The sequence below is a fragment of the Dendrobates tinctorius genome, unplaced genomic scaffold, assembly GCF_039654945.1.
Source record: "Dendrobates tinctorius isolate UK_male_01 unplaced genomic scaffold, ASM3965494v1 ptg000036l, whole genome shotgun sequence".
In the NCBI taxonomy this organism is placed as follows: domain Eukaryota; kingdom Metazoa; phylum Chordata; class Amphibia; order Anura; family Dendrobatidae; genus Dendrobates; species Dendrobates tinctorius.
This window is the reverse complement of record NW_027361704.1, coordinates 9,481,686-9,505,280: the sequence shown is the minus strand read 5'-3', so window position 1 is coordinate 9,505,280 and position 23,595 is coordinate 9,481,686. Positions and strand designations below refer to the sequence as shown.

General features: G+C 44.3%; 1 protein-coding gene across 1 annotated transcript in view; it reads right to left on the bottom strand.

Annotated features, from left to right (window-relative positions):
* Positions 1-322: 322 nt before the first annotated feature.
* The window catches only part of HBEGF (heparin binding EGF like growth factor), a 204,165-nt gene continuing 180,892 nt past the window's right edge, over positions 323-23,595 (bottom strand). Inside the window, exon 5 of the mRNA XM_073573710.1 lies at positions 323-2,542. Coding sequence (XP_073429811.1) covers positions 2,476-2,542 — 67 coding nt within the window. The 3' untranslated portion in view covers positions 323-2,475. The remainder of the gene's footprint in view (positions 2,543-23,595) is intronic.

Here is a 23,595-nt window from a genome sequence, read left to right as displayed (position 1 = left end):
TCTACATGCTATAGAAGTGATCAGCCTGCAAAAACTGAATGTCCCATAGTGGGACAAAGTGTAAAAATTAGAATAAAGTAGAACAAAAAAATTTAAATAATTGTAAAAATATAAAAAAAGTAATAATGATATAAAAAAATCTATATTTATTCTATCACTAAATAAATATTTGAATGAAAAAAAAATCTACACAATAAAAGTACACATATTTGGCATTGCCGCATCCATAATGACCCGACCTATAAAACTGTTCCACTAGTTAACCCCTTTAGTGAACACCATAAAAAAGGCAAAAAAACAATGCTTTATTATCATACCGCCGAACAAAAAGTAGAATAACGCGTCCGTGGAAACACACTTACATGTGCACATACCTATTCACTTGACTCATTCTCAGTCTCTCCGCATGGCTAAGTAGCACTGTACATGCACATATGGGGTATTGCCACATTCAGTAGAAATTGTGTGACAAATTTTGTTGCCATTTTTACCCACTTGTGTGAAAATGTTGGCCAAAACAAAATTTTGGTGGTAAAAATGTAGTTATTTTGTCCTCACTGCCCAATGGTATAAAATTCTGTGACACATGATCACTACATCCCTAGATGAATTCATTAAGAGGTGTAGTTCATAAAATGGTGTCTCTTATGGGGGGGTTCTGTTGTTTTGGCACCTCATGGGCTCTCCCAGTGAGCTCTGCCATGTGCTCAAACAGTGGTTTACCCCCACATATGGGGTATCAGTGTACTCCGGACAAATTGCACAATAACTCTTGGAGTCCAATTTCTTCTGTTACCCTTGGGAAAATAAAACATTGGGGGCGAAAAGATCATTTTTGTGGAAAAAATGATTTTTTATTTTTACGGCTCTACTTTATAAACTTCCGTGAAGCACTTGTGGGTTCAAAGTGCTCACCACACATCTAGATAAATTAATTGGGGGATCGAGTTTCCAAAATGGTGTCACTTGTGGGGTGTTTCCACTGTTTAGACACATCACGGGCTCTCCAAACGAGACATGGCATCCAATCTCAATACTTATGACCATGTGATATTTCAGTTTTTCTTTTTAATAAATGTTCAAATATTTCTACATTTCTGCTTGTTTTCAGTCAAGATGGGGTGCAGAGTGTACATTAATGAGAAAAAAATGAACATTTTTGAATTTACCAAATGGCTGTAATGAAACAAAGCGTGAAAAAATTAAAGGGGTCTAAATTCTTTCCGTACCCACTGTACTGACTAAATACTAAATGTGACATAAACTCTGCAATCACATTGTATTCTGTGTTTGTTGAACCAACGCTTTTATTCGGATAGACCTGACATCGTACATGATAAATGAAACGTCTAATACAGTTAGCTCATACTGCATTGTCAAAGACAACAAGAGGGATGTTATAACGGCGTTATGTCGGCCGTTCTGTGACTCAGCAGTGTGCAGACTTCCAGGTCACGTGGGGCCACACTGAGCTTCTGGGTTATAGATATTTAAACCATGTGCCCTATCCCTGCCATATGCCCCTTGAGAAAGGCACTGCCGAAACGCGTGTTGGGGCGGGTGGGTTGGTTCTGGAAGGTGTTCCACTTTGTATAAGGAATTTGCTCATATTATTATGTGATCGTTGTGCTATTTGTGCAAAGTGAATCTCTTCCCCGCTACGTTACTTGTACAATACTGTGGCTATTACATGCAAAAAACTGTATGTATCTTACTATAGACATTGATTTCTAGCATGGGGATATATATGTACTTTTTATGTGGATACTTACCTTAGCACGTAATATTTTGCATCTATTTTATTGTGGACACTTATTTCTATTGGCACAACCACCATGGGCAAGTTTTCATGATGCTGGGATCATTCAGGTTCCATCTTTTAGCTCTATTTTTTCTGTTTGTCTGTAGAATTTTATTATGTTTAATAAAGATGTTAGTACCTTTTTTGGACTTTATGACTGCTTGTCCCTCTTGTTGTCTTTGACTTAAGTAATGCAGTTCTTCATATTTGCTCCATATTATGGTGGCTTTATGGGATAGTTTTATCCTTTTGATTTATACTGATTGCTTCCACCTATAATGTTCATCAGAATTCTCTTATATTATCATACTGCATTGAGTAGCATGGAAGGGCAAGTTAAGTTACGAAACTCAACAGATAAAAAATAATAAGTTGTGGGCTACAAATATTACATACTTTTAGAAAGTGTCTGACACTTTACTACAACAATGTACAATCCTACTATGTGCCCTATAGGTGGAAAAAGCAAAGAAATAAAGTTGCCCAAGAATGAAAACGTTTAGAAGTACTGCTTCTCCCATTATAAGGATGAAAATGTTTACAATTTTACCAGTACAAGGACAATCAAGACATTTCTACCTTCAATAATGTAACATTTCATTACAAGTCAAATATTCATGTTTGAGTCCATGTCAGTTTTTGATCTCTAGAATCTTGAGTAAGCAGAATTATCCTTATGTAGGGTTTGTAAATTTTTGTTTTTTCTCATTGTCCACTTTATAAGCTCCTGTCCTGTGGTACCTTGATAAATAAAAACAAAAAAGTGAATCGTTATATAATACATTAAAATACACAAAATATGGAATGTAAAGAATCCATATACACTCAGCATTGAAATAGCAAAAACCCAGAAGGAAAAGTTGTAAAATTATAAAAATTGACATTATATGCAAATTATGATAAAAATTAAACTAAATTTTTAAGATATTCCAATTTATTCAGTATTGAGTTAGAGCACCACAGACATAATTACTTACCCAACTTGGCTTGCTATCAGTGAGGTTATTATGGTAGTGTGAGTAAAGTTCTGCCACAAAGAAAGAACTTGGCTAATAAATCATGAAGATTTGCTGCAAGCAGTTCGACCAATGACATCCCACATGTGCTCAATGGAGATAAGTCTGGAGATGTTGCAGGCCATGGCAGGAAGTTTAGGCCACACAGGCTGCTCATAGCAGCACAAATAATTTGTGACCTTATAGACTTGAAAAACAGGCTCCTGAGGCACTTTGGATAAATGGCAGTACCAATCAATCATTCTCAATCAAATCAATGTAAGTTGGAGCTGATTGTGTACCAGGAATGAAGACTAGAGGGGTCCTCCTACTATACAATATGACACCCAATAACATAACCCTGGGATTAGGAACAGGGGTGGTATACCACATGAATGACTCATCATGGCATTGCCTATGTGGTTTCGTCAGATAGAAGAATGGGTTGTAGTGATCTATTCTGTACTGCAAATGATGTTAATAACCTCATTGATAGCAGGCAAAAGTGTGTAAGTGCATGGAATCCTGAGGAAGGTGGTGGTGAAAAAAATACTAGAGTGACTACAGCCAGATTTAGTGCCATCAGACACTGGTGACTAGAACTTTCCAGGCCTATGGATCACCAGTATTTCTGGGGAACATCAATAAAAGATGCACTGAACAAGACACCCTTTCTATAAAGAAGCATGTAGGTGGCTCAGTGATGCATTGGATTGGCTTTACTTTCTCTAGTGCTGGAAACCTGCAACATGTGGAGGGCACAATTGATTTACTCAAAGTAGCAAGAAATCCTAGTTGAAAACATCATGCCTACTGTCAGGAAAGTGAAGCTTGGGCACCATTGGATTATCCAGCAGGACAGTAAGAACAAGTGTACCTCAAATTTCACAAAGGCTTGGATTCAGTAGAATCCCTGAAAGATTCTGGAGTGGCCGCAGTTACCTGACTTAAACTCCAAATACAATGAAATATTTTCTATGAAGTAGGTGGTTTGGATATTAGTGAATTGGAGGCCATTGTCCAAGAGAAAGAGAATTGGGCTAAGATTTCTAATTAACTCTGCCATACAATGATGTCTGGCTATGCATCAGGTCATATCACACAAAAGGCTCTCTACTAAGTATTAAAGACGATTGTCATGAAGGTGTTGAATATTTCTGAGACCGCAATGATCATTAGAAGTGGCATTCTGGATTGAAATGAGAGAAACCAGTTATTTTCATTTGAGCTTTATTAAAGCATCACTCCAGCATTTTTTTTTATTCCACTGCTGGAGTGGTGTCACCTGCCCTGGTCTGAAACTCACTTTCTAGTGTTTTCATCACTCCAGTTAGTCTCCTGCAGCTTGTGACCTGCCGGCTGCTCCAGTGTTTCATGGAGCGGGCTGGAGGTCACTAATCAATGTAAGTACACAAGATCCTAGTTCTGGCTCCCATAGACTTCCATTGAGAGCTTGTGACATAGCTTCTGACTTATGGTCAGTCAGAAGCTGAGCTCACAAGATGGCGGCGCAAAAAAACAGTGAAGACGCTGGAGGGAGAGTATATGACCGGGGGCAGGGGATTTACGTTTAAAGTACAACTCTAGTGATGAAAAAAAACCAAATACTGCAGTGGTGCTTTAAAATGTTCTCGTTTCATTAGTTTATTGCAAAGTTTGTAAATTTTGCTAATTATAATTGGGGTTTAATAACTGTGATTGCAATTGCATATATATTGTACTGTGAAAAAGTTTTAAGCAGGTATGGAAAAATTCTGCAAAGTAAAAATGCATTAAAACAGCAGTATGAACAGTTTTTTTTTGTGTAAATCATGTTTATTGAATTAATATTAAAATAAAACATTGCTTTCAACAATATCATGTCTGGTTCTTGAATGAAAAACAAATTGCATATTAATTCCATTGTTGCGTACTTAATACCAATATTATCTTCTAATTGGGATAACAACTATTAATACCATTCAGTCTAGAAAATTGTCATACACCTGTGTTGTGTATTCTCATGAAAATTAAAATAGAGGTTTGATGAACAACATTAAGATAACAGGAAAAAAAAATTAAAAAGTAAGAGGAGAGAAAAGAAAAAGGAAAGAGGGGGAGCGAAAAAAAGGGGGGAAGTAGAGGTAAGGAGAAAGTTATAAGTAGAGGGTCAAGTAATCCAGACCCCCCCCTCGAGCACTTTTGTGTCCTCCGTCCCATACAGAGGAGATAATAAGTTGGTCAAAACCATTTTAAGCCAAAGACAAACAGGTCAGACCGAGTGAACAAGATCTAAAGTGTAAATAGAAATACCAGCTAAAGATGTCAAATGCCCATGCTACAAGGCGACTCAATATCATATTATAATAAAGGAGGAACAACGAGTAAATGTAGCCAAAGATTTAAAGAGATAATTATATTTATCAAACAAGTTAAACTTTAATAAATATTTATAATACAGGCATCATATATAGAACAACATGCATGGGCATATATCAATGTCATGTGACTGACTCCATAGGTCAATGTAATGACCAAGAAAAACGGGACCCATAATGTGAATAACATATATACTGTTCAAAGAGAAAAAAAGTTTTCTCAATTCGAAATTAAAACATATTTTTTAATTCACATATTCTCCAGGGATAGGGATTTAGACGGTACAAACTTCCCCAAAACCCACTATTACTATACCGCTAGATGAATAGCTTCACATAGACACAGATTAGCTCCTTTATGATACAGTGCACAATAAAGAGAGGTCTATAAGAAGATAAGTGCAGAGTAATTACCCATAGCGGCGTGTGTGCAGTCCCGTCTGAACCTCGGTCAGATACCCCATCCCTGGAGAATATGTGAATTAAAAAATATGTTTTAATTTCTAATTGAGAAAACTTTTTTTCTCTTTGAACAGTATATATGTTATTCACATTATGGGTCCCGTTTTTCTTGGTCATTACATTGACCTATGGAGTCAGTCACATGACATTGATATATGCCCATGCATGTTGTTCTATATATGATGCCTGTATTATAAATATTTATTAAAGTTTAACTTGTTTGATAAATATAATTATCTCTTTAAATCTTTGGCTACATTTACTCGTTGTTCCTCCATTATTATAAGATCTAAAGTGTACAGAATATTTCTGATGCTATCCTATATATGAATCAAGGTCCCGATAGCCAGATATCTAATTCCGGGGTTTCCCTGAATGCTAGCCAGGAGGCCCAAGTGTTATATAGTCTGTCAGGGTTCCCTGTGGTTTTAATCAGCTAATACTCCATTCTATAAATATCATTGAGTTCTGCAACAAATTCAGAGCAAGAAGGGTATTTCTCTTGCTTCCAAAACCGGGGGATCAGATTCCGAATAGCTGTGAGACAGTGCCTGAGGAGATTCTTCTTAAACCTGGAAATCGACATATCACATAAAGATAAAAGTGCAAGTTCCACTGTAGGTTGAATTTGACATATTGATAGCCTGTTGTAGAGATCAAAAATCGACAACCACAACTTCTTTATAGGCGGGCAGTCCCACCATATGTGAACATATGTTCCTTTATCCTGTAAGCATCTCTAACATGTGTCCGGAATCACTGGAAACAAAGAATGCACCATAGAGGGACACCGGTACCACCTTGTTAAAATCTTATAGCTCCTCTCCTGTGATACCGAGTGTAACGACGTTCTAAATGTAAATAGAAGCCCCCTGCCCCTCTCCTCTTGAGATAGGAATCTCCCCAAGTCATGCTCCCATTTTTAGAAAAATAATGGGAAGTCACGTGTCGGAGTCTCATTTTTTTGAAAAAGACTGTACAGCAAGGAAACCGTGTGGGCCGGAGGGTCCCCCGTGACACAGAGCTCCTCGAAGGGAGTTAAAGGTCTCCTGATATCATTTTGTTTGGATATAGCAGTTATAAAACTTCTTAGTTGTTCATAAAAGAACCAGGCACCTGTGGGTGGTACTCTGCCCTGAAATATCTCATCTAATGACCTCATATCAGATCGATCCACGAAATCATAAACAATAGGACGTGAACTCCTACACTTATCTAGATAAAATTTCCTATCAAAACCAGCAGGGAAATTAGGATTATCATAAATAGGAGTCAGTGGCCCAGGAGATGTTGAGGTCCGAAGAGCCCTGTGCCTCTGTTTAGTAAATAAGATCATGTTCCTGGTCAGAAACGGCAAGGTGCCTCCCCCCTTCCCCCCACCCCCCGTGGACCACAGTATAATTTGAGAATCACTACCATTAAGATCACTTTCCAAATTGACCCATTTCTTACTATCCCTGCTATGATATAAATCTAGAATACAAGTTCCCAGTGATGCACGGCTATAAGTTAGAAAGTCCGGTAGGCCGACTCCACCCATTCTTTTAGGACAACTTAATAGGTGGTATGATATTCGAGCCCGTGTATGGGACCACACAGACCAGGAAATCGCTTTTTTTAAGGCGAGAAAAAAAGGAGGCAGGTAGATACTGTATATGGGGATCGTTTGAAAATAATAAAGAAGGCGTGGCAATAAGTCCATTTTAATTACATTGGCTCTACCAAACCAAGATAACGGGAGTTTGTGCCATTTTTCTAGGTCCGATTCTGCTTTATGTAAGGCAGGCTTGAAATTGGTGTCATATAGCCTGGACACTCTAGGTGTTATTTTGATTCCCAAATAGGTGATGGAGTCAGAACGCCATTTAAAGGGGAAGGAGGTGCGCAACTTTTCCACCACGGAGGGTTGTAATGATATATTCAGAATCTCAGATTTATGTGAATTAATTTTAAAATTACTTAATAGGCCAAATTCATGTAGCTCTGAAATAATGTTTGGTAAGCTTATTGTGGGGGAGGTGACATGCAAGAGAACATCCGCGAAAAGTGCCAATTTGTGTTCTTCTGACCTCAATTTAACTCCTTTGATTGAGGGGTTATTTTGTATTGTGGTGGCAAGGTACTCCATTGTTAATATATATAGAAGGGGGGAGAGTGGACATCTCTGCCTCGTACTGTTCCTAATGGGGAATGCGTCTGAGAGAGCACCATTCACCTTAACTCATACACTAGGACATGTATACAAAGCTGAGATCCTCTGGAGCATTACTCCTTTCAAGCCAATTCCTTGTAGAGCTTGAAACATGAAATCCCAGTGTACTCTGTCGAAGGCTTTCTCAGCATCAATCCACAGGATACACATGGGGTCCCCCTCCCTCTCCGCCCTATCTATCAATGATATAGTCCAGATGGTATTGTCTCTCGCCTCCCGCCCTGGAACAAAGCCCCCCTGATCTTGATTTATCATGTTTGGAAGAAGGGGTCCCAATCTTTTTGCGATAATTTTTGCGTAAATTTTAATATCTAGATTTATTAAGGATATTGGCCGGTAATTGTTACAGTAAGAAGGGTCTTTGCCTGGCTTAGGTAAGACTGTGATGTGAGCGGTCAAAGCCTGGGAAGGAAAGGGTCCTCCCGAGGAAATAGAATTACACATTGTGAGGAGCATTGGGCTCAACGAGTCGGAGAATGACTTATAAAAATCATCTGTATACCCATCTGGGCCAGGACTCTTTCCCTGCTTTAGTTCTTTAATTGTTTCAGACACCTCCTCCAATGTGAAATCTTTTTCTAAGTCTGTCAGTTTGTCCTCCGATATGGGAGGAATACTATTTTGTTGTAAGTACATGTTAATTTTATTGTGAAGTGACTGTACTGGTAGATCCCTATAGTGACCAGCTATATTATATAAAGTTTTATAATAGTCACTGAAGCCCACAAGAATATCCCCGGTACTGTGCACCTTCTCCCCCCCCCCTGTTTTGATAAAGGGTATATAAGTGTTTAAGTCACGCGGGTGTAGAGCTCTGGCCAGTAACTTGCCGCTTTTACTTCCGAGTTGATAGAAACGGTTCCTGAGGCGTTCCCTAAAGCATCATGATTTCTGGTCCAGTAAAGCCAACAGTTTTTGTCTGGCGATGGAGAGATGTGCAAATGTAGCGGGGTCTAGAACACGTTTATGTTTATTTTCTAGTTTGTAAATTTGATCTGATAGACTGGATAACTCCGCGATTCTCTCTTTTTTTCAGTCGAGCACCATGTGAGATAAATACCCCCCTCACAACACTTTTTAAAGCTTCCCACTTGATAGGAGGGGATGTGGGATCTTCACCATGATCAATTATAAAATTGGATATTGATCATTCCACCTCTGATTTGCACAAGGCGTCTTGAAGTAAATTCTCATTCAGGCGCCATGAGAACCCCGATTTTGCATTTGAGTGTAATATGATGGAAAAAAATATTGGGGCATGATCTGACAATAGTATCGACCCCACATCCGCCTCCACTGGCAGATCTAGCAAGTTGTGTGATATAAAAAAATAATCTATTCTACTGTAAATGTTGTGAGTTTGTGAGAAGAAACTATAGTCTCTAGTGTCAGGGTGGAGGACCCTCCAAATGTCCACCAATCTCATGCTGCACATCTGTTTCTTAATTTGATTAACAGAGGATAAGGGGTATGATGTCCTACCTGAGGAAACGTCCACCGCTGGGTTCATGGGGATGTTAAAGTCCCCCCCTAATATCACAGGAGAGGAGCCAGCGAAGTCCTCAAGGCGTCTCTTGCATTTTGCTCCAAATTTCCGCTGTCCTTGGTTAGGGAAATATACGTTAGCTATAACCAGTTTGCGGGTTGCGCATGATATTAACAAGAAGATATATCTGCCTTCCGGGTCTATTACAGAGTCTAGAACCTCAGGCATGAAAGTTTTATGAAAGGCTATTGAGACTCCTTTGGACTTATAATATGGGTTAGAACTATGGTACCATTTGGGGTAATGTTTTGAAGCGCATTGTGGTATAGCACCAGTTTTAAAGTGGGTCTCTTGGAGCATTAAAACCGAGACCTTTTGCCTATTATTTGTGGTCAGGACCTGTCTCCTTTTCTCGGGTAAGTTCAGCCCCTTAACATTAAAGGAGTAAAACTTAATTTTATCCATAATCTGATGGGAATCGTACGTCTCTAATTATTAGATATCCGCTCGAGGGAGGGGCCATCATGACACCTATATAGAGATTGGGTAAAGTAAGGGGTTGGAAAGGGAACAAGAGGTAAGAAGTGAAGGATTTAGAGTGAAGAGAGTACGGGATAAGAAAAGAGGGAAGAGTAAGGAATAGCTGAAGAGTCACATTGGAGTAAACACTCCAATTTTTATGCATCACTGATGCTGGTTCTGGTAGAACACTACCCAGATACCCCACCAGGAGAGCGGAAGCCCAGAAAAGACCCGAGACTCCCTCCCCAGCCTAACAAATCTAGAAAAAACATTCAGTTATTGCTGAACATCTGCATATATCAAAAACATTCAAACAGATATGACAAATCAAAGCAAAACAAAACACTTGTATATATATCCACGAGAGTGTATATATATTCTTATCCAGATGGTGTTTCTATTTGAGGAACACTCCAATTGTATTCAGGCTTGTCGCAACCCAGGACATGACAATACCGGGAGAAGTCCTCAAGTCGGATTAGAGGAATCTCCTCTGTTGCTTCTCTTTTTGGACTGCTGAACCTTTAGCCATCTGGGTGGTGCCCCTGGAAGTGTTGGACTCACAGGCCACTCCGGGAGATCTATCATGGGGAGTTCAAAGGCACCCAAAAAATTTGTCAGGTCACCAATCCATCGAAAAGAAGCTGTTTTGCCTCCTTTGAAGGCCGTTAATTGAAAGGGATAGACCCATCTATACGGAATGTCTCTTTCTTGAGTTCTGCTAATAACGGCTTCAAGGCTCTCCGCAGTTGCAGTGTGCGTCTTGACAGGTCAGACAAAATTAGGATTTGTTGATCTTCGTATCTGATGGAACCCTTTTTCCTGGAAGCTGTCATTATGGCCTCCTTGATTCTGTAATAGTGAACTCTACAGATTACGTCTCTAGGACGCGTATCTGAGGTAGATTTAGGTCCGAGTGGCCTGTGGATCCTGTCAAACTCAATAGGTCCACCATCTTTGTCGTCAAGTATGTCCAGGAAGATCCTCTGAGCTGTGCGATCCAATTTGGCAGGGCCAATAGACTCTGGTAGACCGCAGATACGTATGTTGTTACGTCTACTGCGGTTTTCTAAGTCCTCCAGACCCGATGAGAGTTCTTCCAACCTGAGAGTGTGGTCAATTATGATATCCCTATGTCCTTTAATTCTTGGGAAATATCTTCCTGTGTTTTCTCCACATCCTCGATTCGTGTGGTAAATTCCTTCTGTAAATTGTGGATTTCTTGTTTATAAGCATTTTCTAATCTGCACGCGAACCCTTCAAGGTCTTTTTTAGTGGGAAGTGCTTTTATAAACTTGCTTAATTCGGCAATACTCATTTCTTCATTGGCTGCATTATCTTCGTCCTGTTCATCAAACATTGTTACAGGAGAGCTGTGTGAGGTAACTGACTCTCTGGGAGTGAAACTATCTCGAGATGTATATTGTGATAAAGCTGATCTGGTATTTCTGGCCTGGGGGGTTGGGTTTAGGTAACGTTTCATGTCTTTTAGAGTGGCCACCTGATTTGAATCTGCGTTAAGCTCAATAGCCCGTCTGGATTTGCCCATAGGTGTCTGTAGTTTGTTTCAGCTGCTGTTATTTTAGAAAGGCAAGGGGAGGTGGAGTAGTCACTCCATTAGAATCAATCCTCCATCAGCAAGCCCCTCTCAAGTAGAGCGTCTATTGTTATGAGCTCATTTTCTCCTTCACCTTTGATGTCCGATGAACTCCCTCTGCTGGTGAAAGGAGGTAGTGAAATTGATTTGGATGGGAAAAACCTGTCATCTGAACAGGTGGAGTGTGATTGGACATCCGGAATCTCTGAGTGGATATAAGGCCGCTGACGCCCTGCTGGGTTGCTGGTAATCCTCTCTGCTCTGAGCTCTGGCCTCCAGTTTAGTCCTGTCTACTAAAGCTAAGTTTTTGCTCTGCTATTTTTCCATGAGATTTTGTCTGGTTTACTTAGTGTTTGTGTTCAGCCAGCCCTGGTTGGGACTGGCTAAACTCCATTTTTGTCTCTGATCAGTTGATCTCTTTGCTCAGTTTTCAGAATATACTTGAGTGCTGATATAGTGATTTTGAAGTCTAGTGACTTCAGGGCCTTTTCTATCAGACGTGTTGGACATTATTTTTGGCAGGGTTTTTGCGTGATTGCAGACAGTTGCTTTTCTTTCCTGTCCTATCTAGTTAGTGAGGGCCCCATCGTTTGCTCAGCCTGTCTTTCTGTCTGTGTTTGTGTTTTCATCTGCTTTCACCGTCAATACATGTTGGGGGCTGTCTATTGCTTTGGAGTCTGCTCTGGGGCAGTTTAGATTTCCCCTTTCTTTCTTTAGGTTTATTTAGTTCTCCGGCTGTGAACAAGGTGTCTAGGACCACCGTAGGAACACCCCACGGCTACTGTTAGTTGTTGTGAATAGGATCAGGGGTCTGCAATCCGATAGCTACCAACCTCTCCGGTTTTCTGGACTTAGCTTGTATTTTTGTTTTTTCCTCCTCCGGTGACTCATTCATAACAGAATCACCAGCCATACCGCAGATTCTAGGGTACTCAATAGCAGGAAAGAATTGTAAAAAAAAAAAAAAGTGTCAGAATTTTTTTTATGTATATTTTTTCCTCTTTTTCTCTGGGGCCGTAGGAGGAATTTTCTTAATGGAGATTAAGCAATTGTCTGATCGTGTGGAGCAGCTGGCTGCTGAAGTGCGGGGAATTTCCGCCTATCTTGCTCATTCACATGCTGCTGAACCAAAGATTCCTACTCCTGATGTGTTTTTTGGGGATCGGTCTAAATTTTTGAATTTTAAGAATTGTAAATTATTTCTTGCCTTGAAGCCTAACTCATCGGGGAGCTCTGCGCAGCAGGTTAAAATTGTCATCTCTTTGCCGCGCGGCGATCCCCAGGATTGGGCGTTTTCTTTGACACCTGATGATCCTATTCTAACTAATGTGGGTGCATTTTTTCAAGCCTTGGGGTTGTTGTATGATGAACCTAATGCTATTGATCAAGCTGAGAAAGCCCTGTTGGCATTGAGCCAGGGTCAGGATTCTGCAGGGTTATACTGTCAAAAATTCCAAAAGTGGGCGGTCCTTACTACCTGGCATGATGGTGCCTTGGCAGCTCTCTTTCGGAAGGGTTTGTCAGAAACCGAAAAAGATACTATGGTGGGATTTCCTGTTCCCTCTGGTCTTGACGATTCTATGTCATTAGCCATTCAGGTTGATCGGCATTTATGTGAACGTAAAAGTACACGAGAAATGTTGCCACCTGTTGAACAAATGTCTGAACCTATGCAATGTGATACAGTTTTGTCTAGGGCGCAATGTCAGGAGTTCAGAAGGCGTAATAAGCTGTGTTTTTTCTGTGGAGATGCCTCTCATATGATTTATGTCTGCCCTAAACGAGAGAAACGTTTTGCACACACATTTGCTGTGGGTGGTGTTCAACCTAAGTTTCTTCTGCCAATTACTCTGATCTGCTCCCTGTCCACATTTTCCGCTAAGGCTTTTGTGGATTCGGGAGTGACTCTGAACCTGATGGACTTGGATTTTGCTAAACGTTGTGGGTTTTCTATGACACCTCTGCGGACGCCTATCCCTTTGAGGGGTATTGATGCTACTCCTTTGGCGAAGAATAAACCTCAGTTTTGGACCCAGGTGGTAATGCGGGTTGCCCCAAACCATCAAGAAAATTGCAGATTTTTGGTGCTGCATGATACCATTGTTCTGGGATTTCCCTGGTTGCAAATCCATAATCCAGTTTTGGATTGGAAATCTGTGTCTGTGGTGAGTTGGGGTTGTCGGTGTGCTCTTGGTGACGCTCCTGTTTTCTCCACCTCTCCCCAGTCACATGATGTTCCTGACTATTTGGCTGATTTTTATGATGTATTTAGTGAGAATAAGTCTGCGTCTTTGCCTCCTCATAGGAGTTATGACTGTGCAATTGAGTTGAGCCCTGGGTGTAAGTTTCCCAAGGGTCGACTTTTCAATTTATCTGTACCCGAGCACGAGGCTATGCGATCTTATATTGAGGAGTCGTTGGAGAAGGGCCATATTAGACCATCCTCTTCACCCTTGGGTGCTGTTTTTTTTTTCGTGGCCAAGAAAGATGGTTCATTAAGGCCTTGTATTGACTATCGTTCCCTCAACAAAATTACTGTTAAATATCAGTATCCGTTACCCCTGATTTCGGATCTATTCTCCAGAGTTAAAGGTGCTTGCTGGTTTACCAAGCTTGACCTCAGGGGGGCGTATAATCTTATTCGCATTAAGCATGGGGATGAATGGAAGACGGCGTTTAATACTCCGGAGGGACATTTTGAGTACCTGGTGATGCCTTTTGGGCTCACTAATGCCCCTTCTGTCTTCCAGTGCTTCATGAATGATATTTTCCGGGACTTTGTGGATAAATTTTTGATCATCTATCTGGATGATATTTTGATCTTTTCCAGGGATTGGGACTCTCATGTGGAACATGTTTGGACTGTGTTCCGGATTTTGAGGGAGAATTCCCTGTATGTTAAGGGATCGAAATGCCTTTTTGGTGTACAGAGGATTTCATTTTTGGGATTTATTTTGTCTCCGTCAACTATTGAAATGGACCCGGCCAAGGTACAGGCCATTTATGATTGGGTTCAGCCCACTTCTTTGAAGACCCTCCACAAGTTTTTGGGTTTTGCTAATTTTTATCGTAAATTTATAGCTAATTTTTCTGGTATGGCCAAACCATTGACTGATTTGACTAAGAAGGGTGCTGATGTGCTGAATTGGTCTCCAGAGGCTGTTTCTTCCTTTCAGGAGCTGAAGCGGAGGTTCACTTCTGCTCCAGTTTTGCGGCAACCTGATGTCTCACTCCCGTTTCAGGTAGAGGTGGACGCTTCTGAGATTGGTGCAGGAGCTGCTTTGTCCCAAAAAGATCCGGTAACATCTAAAATGAATCCCTGTGCTTTCTTTTCCCGAAAGTTCTCCCCATCCGAATGCAACTATGATGTGGGGAATCGGGAACTGTTAGCCATGAAATGGGCATTTGAGGAGTGGAGACATTGGTTGGAGGGAGCTAAACATCAAGTCGTGGTCCTTACTGACCACAAGAATTTGATTTACCTTGAGTCGGCCAAACGCTTGAATCCTAGACAGGCTAGGTGGGCCTTGTTTTTCACACATTTTGATTTTGTGGTCTCTTTTCTTCCGGGCACTAAGAATGTCAAGGCAGACGCCCTCTGTAGGAGTTTCTTTGCTGATTCTCCTATTGTGACCAAGCCTGCTACCATATTAGGTGAGGGGGTAGTTCTTTCTGCCATCTCGCCCGATTTGAGACGTGCTCTGGAAGAGTTTCAGGAGGACAAACCTGAGCATTGTCCCATTGGAAAATTGTATGTTCCTGACCAGTGGAGGAAGAGAGTAATGTCTGAAGTTCATTGCTCCGCATTGGCTGGTCATCCAGGTATTTTTGGTACTAGAGATTTGGTGAGTCTGTCTTTTTGGTGGCCCGCCTTGTCTCGTGATGTCAGGAATTTTGTGCAGTCCTGTGGGACTTGCTCCCGGTCTAAACCTTGTTCTCGCTCTAGTGGGTTGTTGATGCCTTTGCCAGTGCCCAGGAGGCCATGGACCCATATTTCAATGGATTTTATTTCTGATATGCCTGTCTCTCAGAGAATGACTGTTATTTGGGTGATTTGTGATAGATTCTCTAAGATGGTCCATCTTGTACCACTCCCTAAGTTGCCATCTTCCTCAGAGTTGGTGCCCTTGTTTTTGCAACAGGTGGTTCGCTTGCATGGGATTCCTGAGAACATTGTGTCTGACAGAGGAGTTCAGTTTGTTTCTAGATTTTGGAGGACTTTTTGTTCCAAGCTGGGAATTCAGTTGTTCTTCTCCTCTGCGTTTCACCCTCAGACCAATGGGCAGACGGAGAGAACAAACCAGACTTTGGAGTCTTATTTGAGATGTTTTATTTCTGCTGATCAGGATGATTGGGTTTCATTTTTGCCCTTATTTCATTTTTGCCTGAATTTGCTTTAAATAATAGAGCTAGTTCTGCCACTTTGATGTCACCTTTTTTTTTGTAACTTTGGGTTTCATCCTCGATTCTCTTCAGGGCATGTGGAGTCTTCTGCCTGCCCAGGTGTTGACACTGTGGTGGAGAGAATGCACCAGATCTGGGACCAAGTGGTGGATAAGATGTCTCTCTCCCAGGAAAAGGCCCAGCGGTTTTCCAACTGGCATAGGACCATTGGTCCCCGGTTAAAGGTGGGTGATATGGTTTGGTTTTCTTCAAAGAATATCTCTATGAAGGTGGCTTCTCCAAAGTTTAAACCTAGATTTATTGGACCTTACAAGATTTTGGAGATTCTTAATCCGGTCTCTTTTCGATTGGCTCTTCCTGTTACATTCAAGATTGTTTCATAAGTCTCCAACAAACTACTGGCTCAACAAACTTTAACAAAAGAGGTTTGTTGAGCCAGTAGTTCCTGTGGTGGCACCTCCTGACCCTGTATTGGTTGAAGGTAATGTGGAATACGAGGTTGAGAAGATACTGGATTCTCGTTATGGCCAGGAGGATAATTCTTGGGTCTCTGCATCCGATATTCATGCCGAAAGATTGGTTCATGCTTTTCATCGGGCCCATCCTGATCGCCCTGGTGGCGTGGATGAGGGTTCGGTGACCCCTCCTCAAAGGGGAGGTACTGTTATGAGCTCATTTTCTCCTTCACCTTTGATTTCCGATGAACTCCCTCTGCTGGTGAAAGGAGGTAGTGAAATTGATTTGGATGGGAAAAACCTGTCATCTGAACAGGTGGAGTGTGATTGGACATCCGGAATCTCTGAGTGGATATAAGGCCGCCGACGCCCTGCTGGGTTGCTGGTGATCCTCTCTGCTCTGAGCTCTGGCCTCCAGTTTAGTCCTGTCTACTAAAGCTAAGTTTTTGCTCTGCTATTTTTCCATGAGATTTTGTCTGGTTTACTTAGTGTTTGTGTTCAGCCAGCCCTGGTTGGGACTGGCTAAACTCCATTTTTGTCTCTGATCAGTTGATCTTTGCTCTGCTTTCAGAATATACCTGAGTGCTGATATAGTGATTTTGAAGTCTAGTGACTTCAGGTCCTTTTCTATCAGACGTGTTGGACATTATTTTTGGCAGGGTTTTTGCGTGATTGCAGACAGTTGCTTTTCTTTCCTGTCCTATCTAGTTAGTGAGGGCCCCATCGTTTGCTCAGCCTGTCTTTCTGTCTGTGCTTGTGTTTTCATCTGTTTTCACCGTCAATACATGTTGGGGGCTGTCTATTGCTTTGGGGTCTTCTCTGGGGCAGTTTATATTTCCCCTTTTTTTCTTTAGGTTTAAGGTTTATTTAGTTCTCCGGCTGTGAACGAGGTGTCTAGGACCACCGTAGGAACACCCCACGGCTACTGTTAGTTGTTGTGAATAGGATCAGGGGTCTGCAATTTGCTAGCTACCAACCTCTCCGGTTTTCTGGACTTAGCTTGTATTTTTATTTTTTCCTCCTCCGGTGACTCATTCATAACAGTCTATATAGTTGAAAATGTGTTAGGGTCGTGCACTCAGCTCCAAAAACATAACCAAAGGGGAATATGATTAATGAAGAAAAATAGATCAGAGTATTATTCCAAGTTCCAACACTAGGTGGCACTCAAGTCTTTGTATTGACAAGCTAAGCAGAGATTTCTGTGTATAATCTTCATATAATATTCACCCTGAGGTCCCAATGACATATAAATAAAGGCTGACAATTGTTGGAGATTGATGTCAAGAGATTTAAAGGCAAAACAAACTTTAATATGCTGGTAAGTGTGCATTCATAACTTTCAGTTCCAGTTGAGGCAGGTAAATATACCTTTCTATATCCACTGTTCTCCAAAATGGCGAGAAAAGTCCTCTGTACTAGGGGGTAATGGTGGGGGCCGTTCTACATCAGCTTTCCCTCCCCTGTTCCACCACAGCTCTCCTCTCTTAGTGCCCAATTCCACAGCAGCTCCCAACCAGCAGTCTGCCAGCACAGGGCTCAGCAGGGAGAGTATGGAGTTAAAGGCTATATGCAGTGAAGCGTGACCGGAGTGGGGGAGCGGGAGGATATCTTCTTACCTCCACTCCACCGTCCCTAGGCAGTAAGCGACCTCACCAAATCACTGCCATGTTTCACTGTAGGAAGGGTGTTATTTTCAGCATTTGTTTCAAATCTTGCTGAAGGTCATTTGCAGTCATGCAAGTGTTTTTCATCACGTCTCCTCAGGAATTTGATTATAGCCATTAATGGCTTCCTCTTTCTGTCACAACAATGTAATATAACAACTGTTTAGCCCTGTATACACTGTATAGACATACATACTTTAAAGCAAACCTGTCACCAGGTTTGGCCGTTACGAGTTACGGCCACCATCTTTCAGGGCTTATCTACAGCATTCTACAGGGTGGGCCATTTATATGGATACACCTAAATAAAATGGGAATGGTGGGTGACCCAGATCCGCATGCTGAATTTGCAGAATGGGCAAAACAAAAATTGAAACAGGACCCTCTGTTTACAAAGAACATTATGTTCAGTGATGAGGCAAACTTTTTTGGGTGGGCCATTTATATGGATACACCTAAATAAAATGGGAATGGTGACAATTTTCTTGTGTAGGGTGTCTTGCATTGAAATCTGCTACAATGATACGGGTACTGCATTCACCAGACAGCAACACAATTTCTATCCGCTCCTCACGTGTTAACCTCTGCGACATGTCAATGGCTGTAAACAAAGAGAAACTTGGAAATAACTCATGAAAGAATTTTAGTTACGTTAAAACCAAGCACACCATGGTTTATCTTGTGAAATTCTCAATAAGTTTGATGTGTCACATGACCCTTTTCCCATTGAAAAAAATAAAGTTGGATCCAAAATGGACGACTTCAAAATGACCGTCATGGCCATCACCCATCTTGAAAAGTTTTCCCCCTCCCATATACTAATGTTCCACAAACAGGAAGTTGATATCACCAACCATTCCCATTTTATTTAGGTGTATCCATATAAATGGCCCACCCTGTATAATGCTGTAGATAAGCTCCCGATCCGACCTGCAAGAGAAGAAAAATAAGTGTTATTATACTCACCTGCGAGGCAGTCTGGTCCAATGGGTGTTGCAGGTCCTGGTCCGGCACCTCCCATCTTCTTGCGATGTCGCCCTCCTGCTTGCTTCATGGCTCCCTGGCATTGCGCTCCTGCACAGGCATACTTATCTGCCCTGTTGAGGGCAGAGGAAAGTACTGCAGTGTGCAGGTGCTGGGAAAGGTCAGAGAGGCACAGGGCCTGTGCACTGCAGTACTTTGCTCTACCCTCTACAGGGCAGAAAAGTACCCCTGCGCAAGAGCGTGTGGGAAGAACGGCCCCCACCAAGTGTCCGGGCCGGAACCAAGGGGACCGTCATCTAGGTTCTGGGGGGAACTGTTCCTTGGGGACAGTTCAGGGACGGACCGCTAAGATGGACAGATGGGCTGGGGGAGGAGCCAGTATAAAAGGGGCGGGGCCGCTAGTCACGATGAGTCAGCAGACCGGGACAGAAGCAGCAGGAGACCGTGGGAGCGACTGAGAGCAAAAGTGACTCACCAGTGCCAGGTGGGATGCTCACCTAGGACATCAGAGGGATGGCACCCAGATGACCGTCCGAGACCTGCTGCCCCACTTCAGCCCGCGGCGGCCGCTGCCGCCTCGCCCCAGCCCACGGCTGCGGCCTACCCGCGGTCGCTCGCGGCCGTTGCCGCCTCGCTCCAGCCCACGGCTGCGGCATGTCTCCAGCCACCCGCAGCCGCTCTGCCCTCACCACTGGTCACAGAAAGTCCAGTGCCGTCGGCGGCCACCACTGTCCCACTCTGGTCCGCGGCAGGGGACGAGCCTCTGCTTGCCGCGGATTCCCCGTCGCAGCTGCTAGCTGCACAGGTGGCCTGCCACTCGCCACACTGCACCGCTACTGCTTACCCCAGTCTGGGGGCCGCGACCCACTAGTCCAAGGACTCCTCCGGGGCCGGAGGTGCCCCAGTGTCACAGAAGCATCGGAACGCTCGAAGACTACGTCGACTCTTCAGAAGCTGGGCCCAGCGGCTGCTCCGCCGAAGAACCACCATCCAGGACACCGAGGGACATCAGGACGGCTAAGTTGACTATATAGTTAAGGATCCGTAGTAGGCCATACCGCGGCCCTATAGTGACCGGCTTTCGCCGGACGTAGTCGTGTTCTACTCTGGTTGTGTTTGCTTGTACTGAGCCCCTGCAAGGGCAACCCTTGTTACCCCATTGGTTGGTCAGGCTGTGACTGAGGATAGTTACCTCTTGGCCTATATAGTTATTATAAAAAGCACCAAACCATCTCGCGACTCGTCTCTGCAGCGCAGATGGCGTTGCGCCCGACCAGAGTAGGGCAGCAGGTGCTGCTGATAATGGGGGCCCCCACTCTAGAATTTCTTTGGGTGCTATGCTAAGTAACTTGCCCCGGTTGTCTGGCTCCGATACGCTGTTGTGGAGCTGGACAGAACGCATGCGAGGCCTTTTCCGCATGCACCCAATGATCCACGATTTAGAGGCTGAGGTGGCCCTCATGGCACTAGATGTGGAAGCCCGAAAGTCAGTGATGTTAAGACCCCCGGGACGCCGCAACACCTTCGCCAGGGTCTTGCAGATTCTTGAAGAAAACAAGGGGGATCAAACAAACGTGGGGGAGTTGAGAACCCGGTTGTTCAGTCAGATGCAGGGGGAGGGAGAGACCATCACCCAGTAAATGAACGCCCTCCAGAAGCTATACACTGCCATAGAGCGGAAGGACGGAATAGGGGTAGGCCCCATCGAAATTACCCTGCGTGACCTGTTAGTGACTGGACTCCGGGACCCGTTAATCAAGCAGGCATTGTGGGAGCAGATCCGAGAGAACCCACGTATAGCTTTCTCTGACGTGGGGAGTCAGGCCCGGGTGCGAGAGCAGGAGCAGGGGATGACGGTTCCCGTGGGGAAGGCCCGGAGCATGGAGGCTTCTGCAAGCGTTGTCGGAGAGCCTCAATGGATAGAGGAAGTGAGACAAGAACTGAAGAGTATCCGGGGCGAGCTGGCGGAAGTGAAGAGAACGGAGACGGCGTCTGGCTGGCCTGGCTACAATTCTGGGCCCTGGGGCCTCGCAATACCCGGGGTGGCCGGGCCTCACCGCCTCGGTGTTATGAGGTTGAAGGTGCAGCCCAAAGATACTTAGGCAGTAACGGTACGAACCCAACAGACTGCCGTATCCTCGACCCAGGAGAAAGGTCGAGCCATCCTGGAGAGAATGCGGGCCGAACTTTCCGGCCTAGAGCCAGCCCAACTTCTCCAGGTAGAGACACTTCTTGGACAATATTACAGTGTCTTCGCCAGTCATGAGGATGACTTCGGATGTACCACGGCCATCACGCATGGGATCCCCACGGGAGGAGCGGTCCCCATCCGGGAACGATATCGGCAAATACCACCGCAGCTATACCAGGAAGTGGAAACTCTATTAGCTCAAATGCTTCGGAAGGGGGTCATATGAGAAAGCCAGAGCCCCTGGGCGGCCCCCATTGTTCTGGTTCGTAAAAAAGATGGCACACTGCGTTTTTTGTGTGGATTATCGAAAGTTGAACGCCTGCACCATCAAGGATTCGTATCCATTGCCCCGCATAGAAGAGTCCCTGTCCGCCTTGGGGAACGAGACATACTTTTCGACTCTAGACCTGGCCAGTGGGTACTGGCAGGTGCCAATGTCGGAGGAAGACAGAGCCAAGACAGCATTTATCCTTCCCATGGGACTGTTCGAGTTTAATCGGATGCCGTTCGGGCTGGCCAACGTCCCGGGAACCTTCTAGCGGTTTATGGAGCGGTGTCTAGGAGACCTCAACTTTGAAGCCACGTTGATATACCTGGACGATATTATCATCTATTCCGCCACGTTCGAAGACCACCTGCGGCGGTTGGGGCAGGTGCTCGGCTGGCTGCAGAAGTACGGGTTGAAGGTGAAGCCCCAGAAATGCCACCTGTTCCGCACCCAGATTGAATATCTGGGGCATGCCATCTCGGCGGAGGGTGTTAGACCATCCCTGGAGAAGGTTGCTGCCATCCAGGGGTGGCCTACCCCCGAGACGGTGAAAGACACTCGGGCCTTCCTGGGGTTGGCCGGCTACTACCGTCGCTTTGTGAAGAATTTTGCACGCTGAGCCCGAGCCCTGCAGGACCTGCTGAAGGGGACTCCAGCCAGGGCGAATAGACGGAAGGTCCAGTGGCAACAACCGCAAGAGGATGCATTTCAAGATCTCAAAGCTGCACTCTCGGACACCCCGGTATTGGCATATGCGGATTTCTCGCAACCGTTCATCCTGCATACCGACGGGAGCCTCCAGGGGCTAGGAGCTGTATTGTCACAGGTGCAGAACGGCCGAGAGAAAGTGATCACCTATGTTAGCCGGTCGCTGCATGACTCTGATCGAAACCCGGACAATTACAGCTCCTTTAAGCTCGAGCTCCTCGTGGTAGTGTGGGCAATGATGGAGCGGTTCGCAGAGTACCTGGCGGGCTCCGAGGTGGTGGTGTGGACTGATAACAATCCATTAGCCCATTTGGAGAATACCAAACTGGGGGCCCTAGAGCAGCGGTGGGTGGCTCGGATGGCCAAGTTCAACTACAAGATCATCTACAAACGGGGAGCTGAAAACGTGCACGCTGACGCACTCTACAGAATCCGACACACCACCCCAGGGAGGAATCGAGACCACGAATTAGAAGGTGAAGAGAGGCCGTTCACCCTCACCACCGCCACGCTTACTGCCAGTGCGCAAGAAGCGCCCCATCCGGGACCCTTAGGGGGAATATTAGAACAGCCACACGACAAGTGGATTCAGCAGCAACAAGAGGATAGAGAGATTCGACTCCTGCGCCGATGGGTGGCCACTGGCAAATTGCCCACTGGCTCACAGAGACAGACTTTGACCCAGGATATGTTGCTGATGTTGCGCCAATGGGAAAAGCTAATCATCAAAATGGGACTTTTATATCGGAAAGCCATGTCACGAACAACGTCTGCTCCGATATGGCAGGTGATTGTGCCCAGGACCCATCTCAGCCAACTGGCTCGGGAAGCCCATGAGAAAGGGGCTCACTTTGGTACTCAAAAGACTTTGCAATGGTTGCAGCAGATAGTGTACCATCCACACTTGCACGCTGGTGTGGAAGAAGTTTGTCGAACTTGCCGCCCGTGCGAGCTCGCTAAACCTCCCGCGCAATGAGCCCCGTGCAGATAATTGTAACATCAGCTCCCCTGGAGCTCCTCACGGTGGACTATCGGACCATCGGCCCTGCCTACCAGGGGCATGAACATTGTCTCATTATGGTGAACCATTTCACCAAGTTCGCCGTGGTCACCCCCACCCGAGACCAGACAGCGGAATCGGCCGCCTATGCGATCTGTAAAAACTATATCCAAGTGTACGGCTGCCCGCAACGAATACATTCGGACCAAGGAGCATGCTTCCTAGGAAGAGTCATGGAAGAGCTACACCATCTCTACGGTATCGATAAGTCTCGGACTACACCGTACCACCCGCAGGGGAACGGAGCCTGCGAACGATTCAATCGGACACTAATTCAAATGCTGCGTACCCTGGAGAGCGACCAAAAGGCCCACTGGCCTGAATATGTCCCTGAGCTGGTGTGGGTATATAATAACCGGGTGCACCGAGTGACTGGTTACACCCCCTACTCATTGCTGTTCGGACAGGAGGGCAAAGGAATTACGG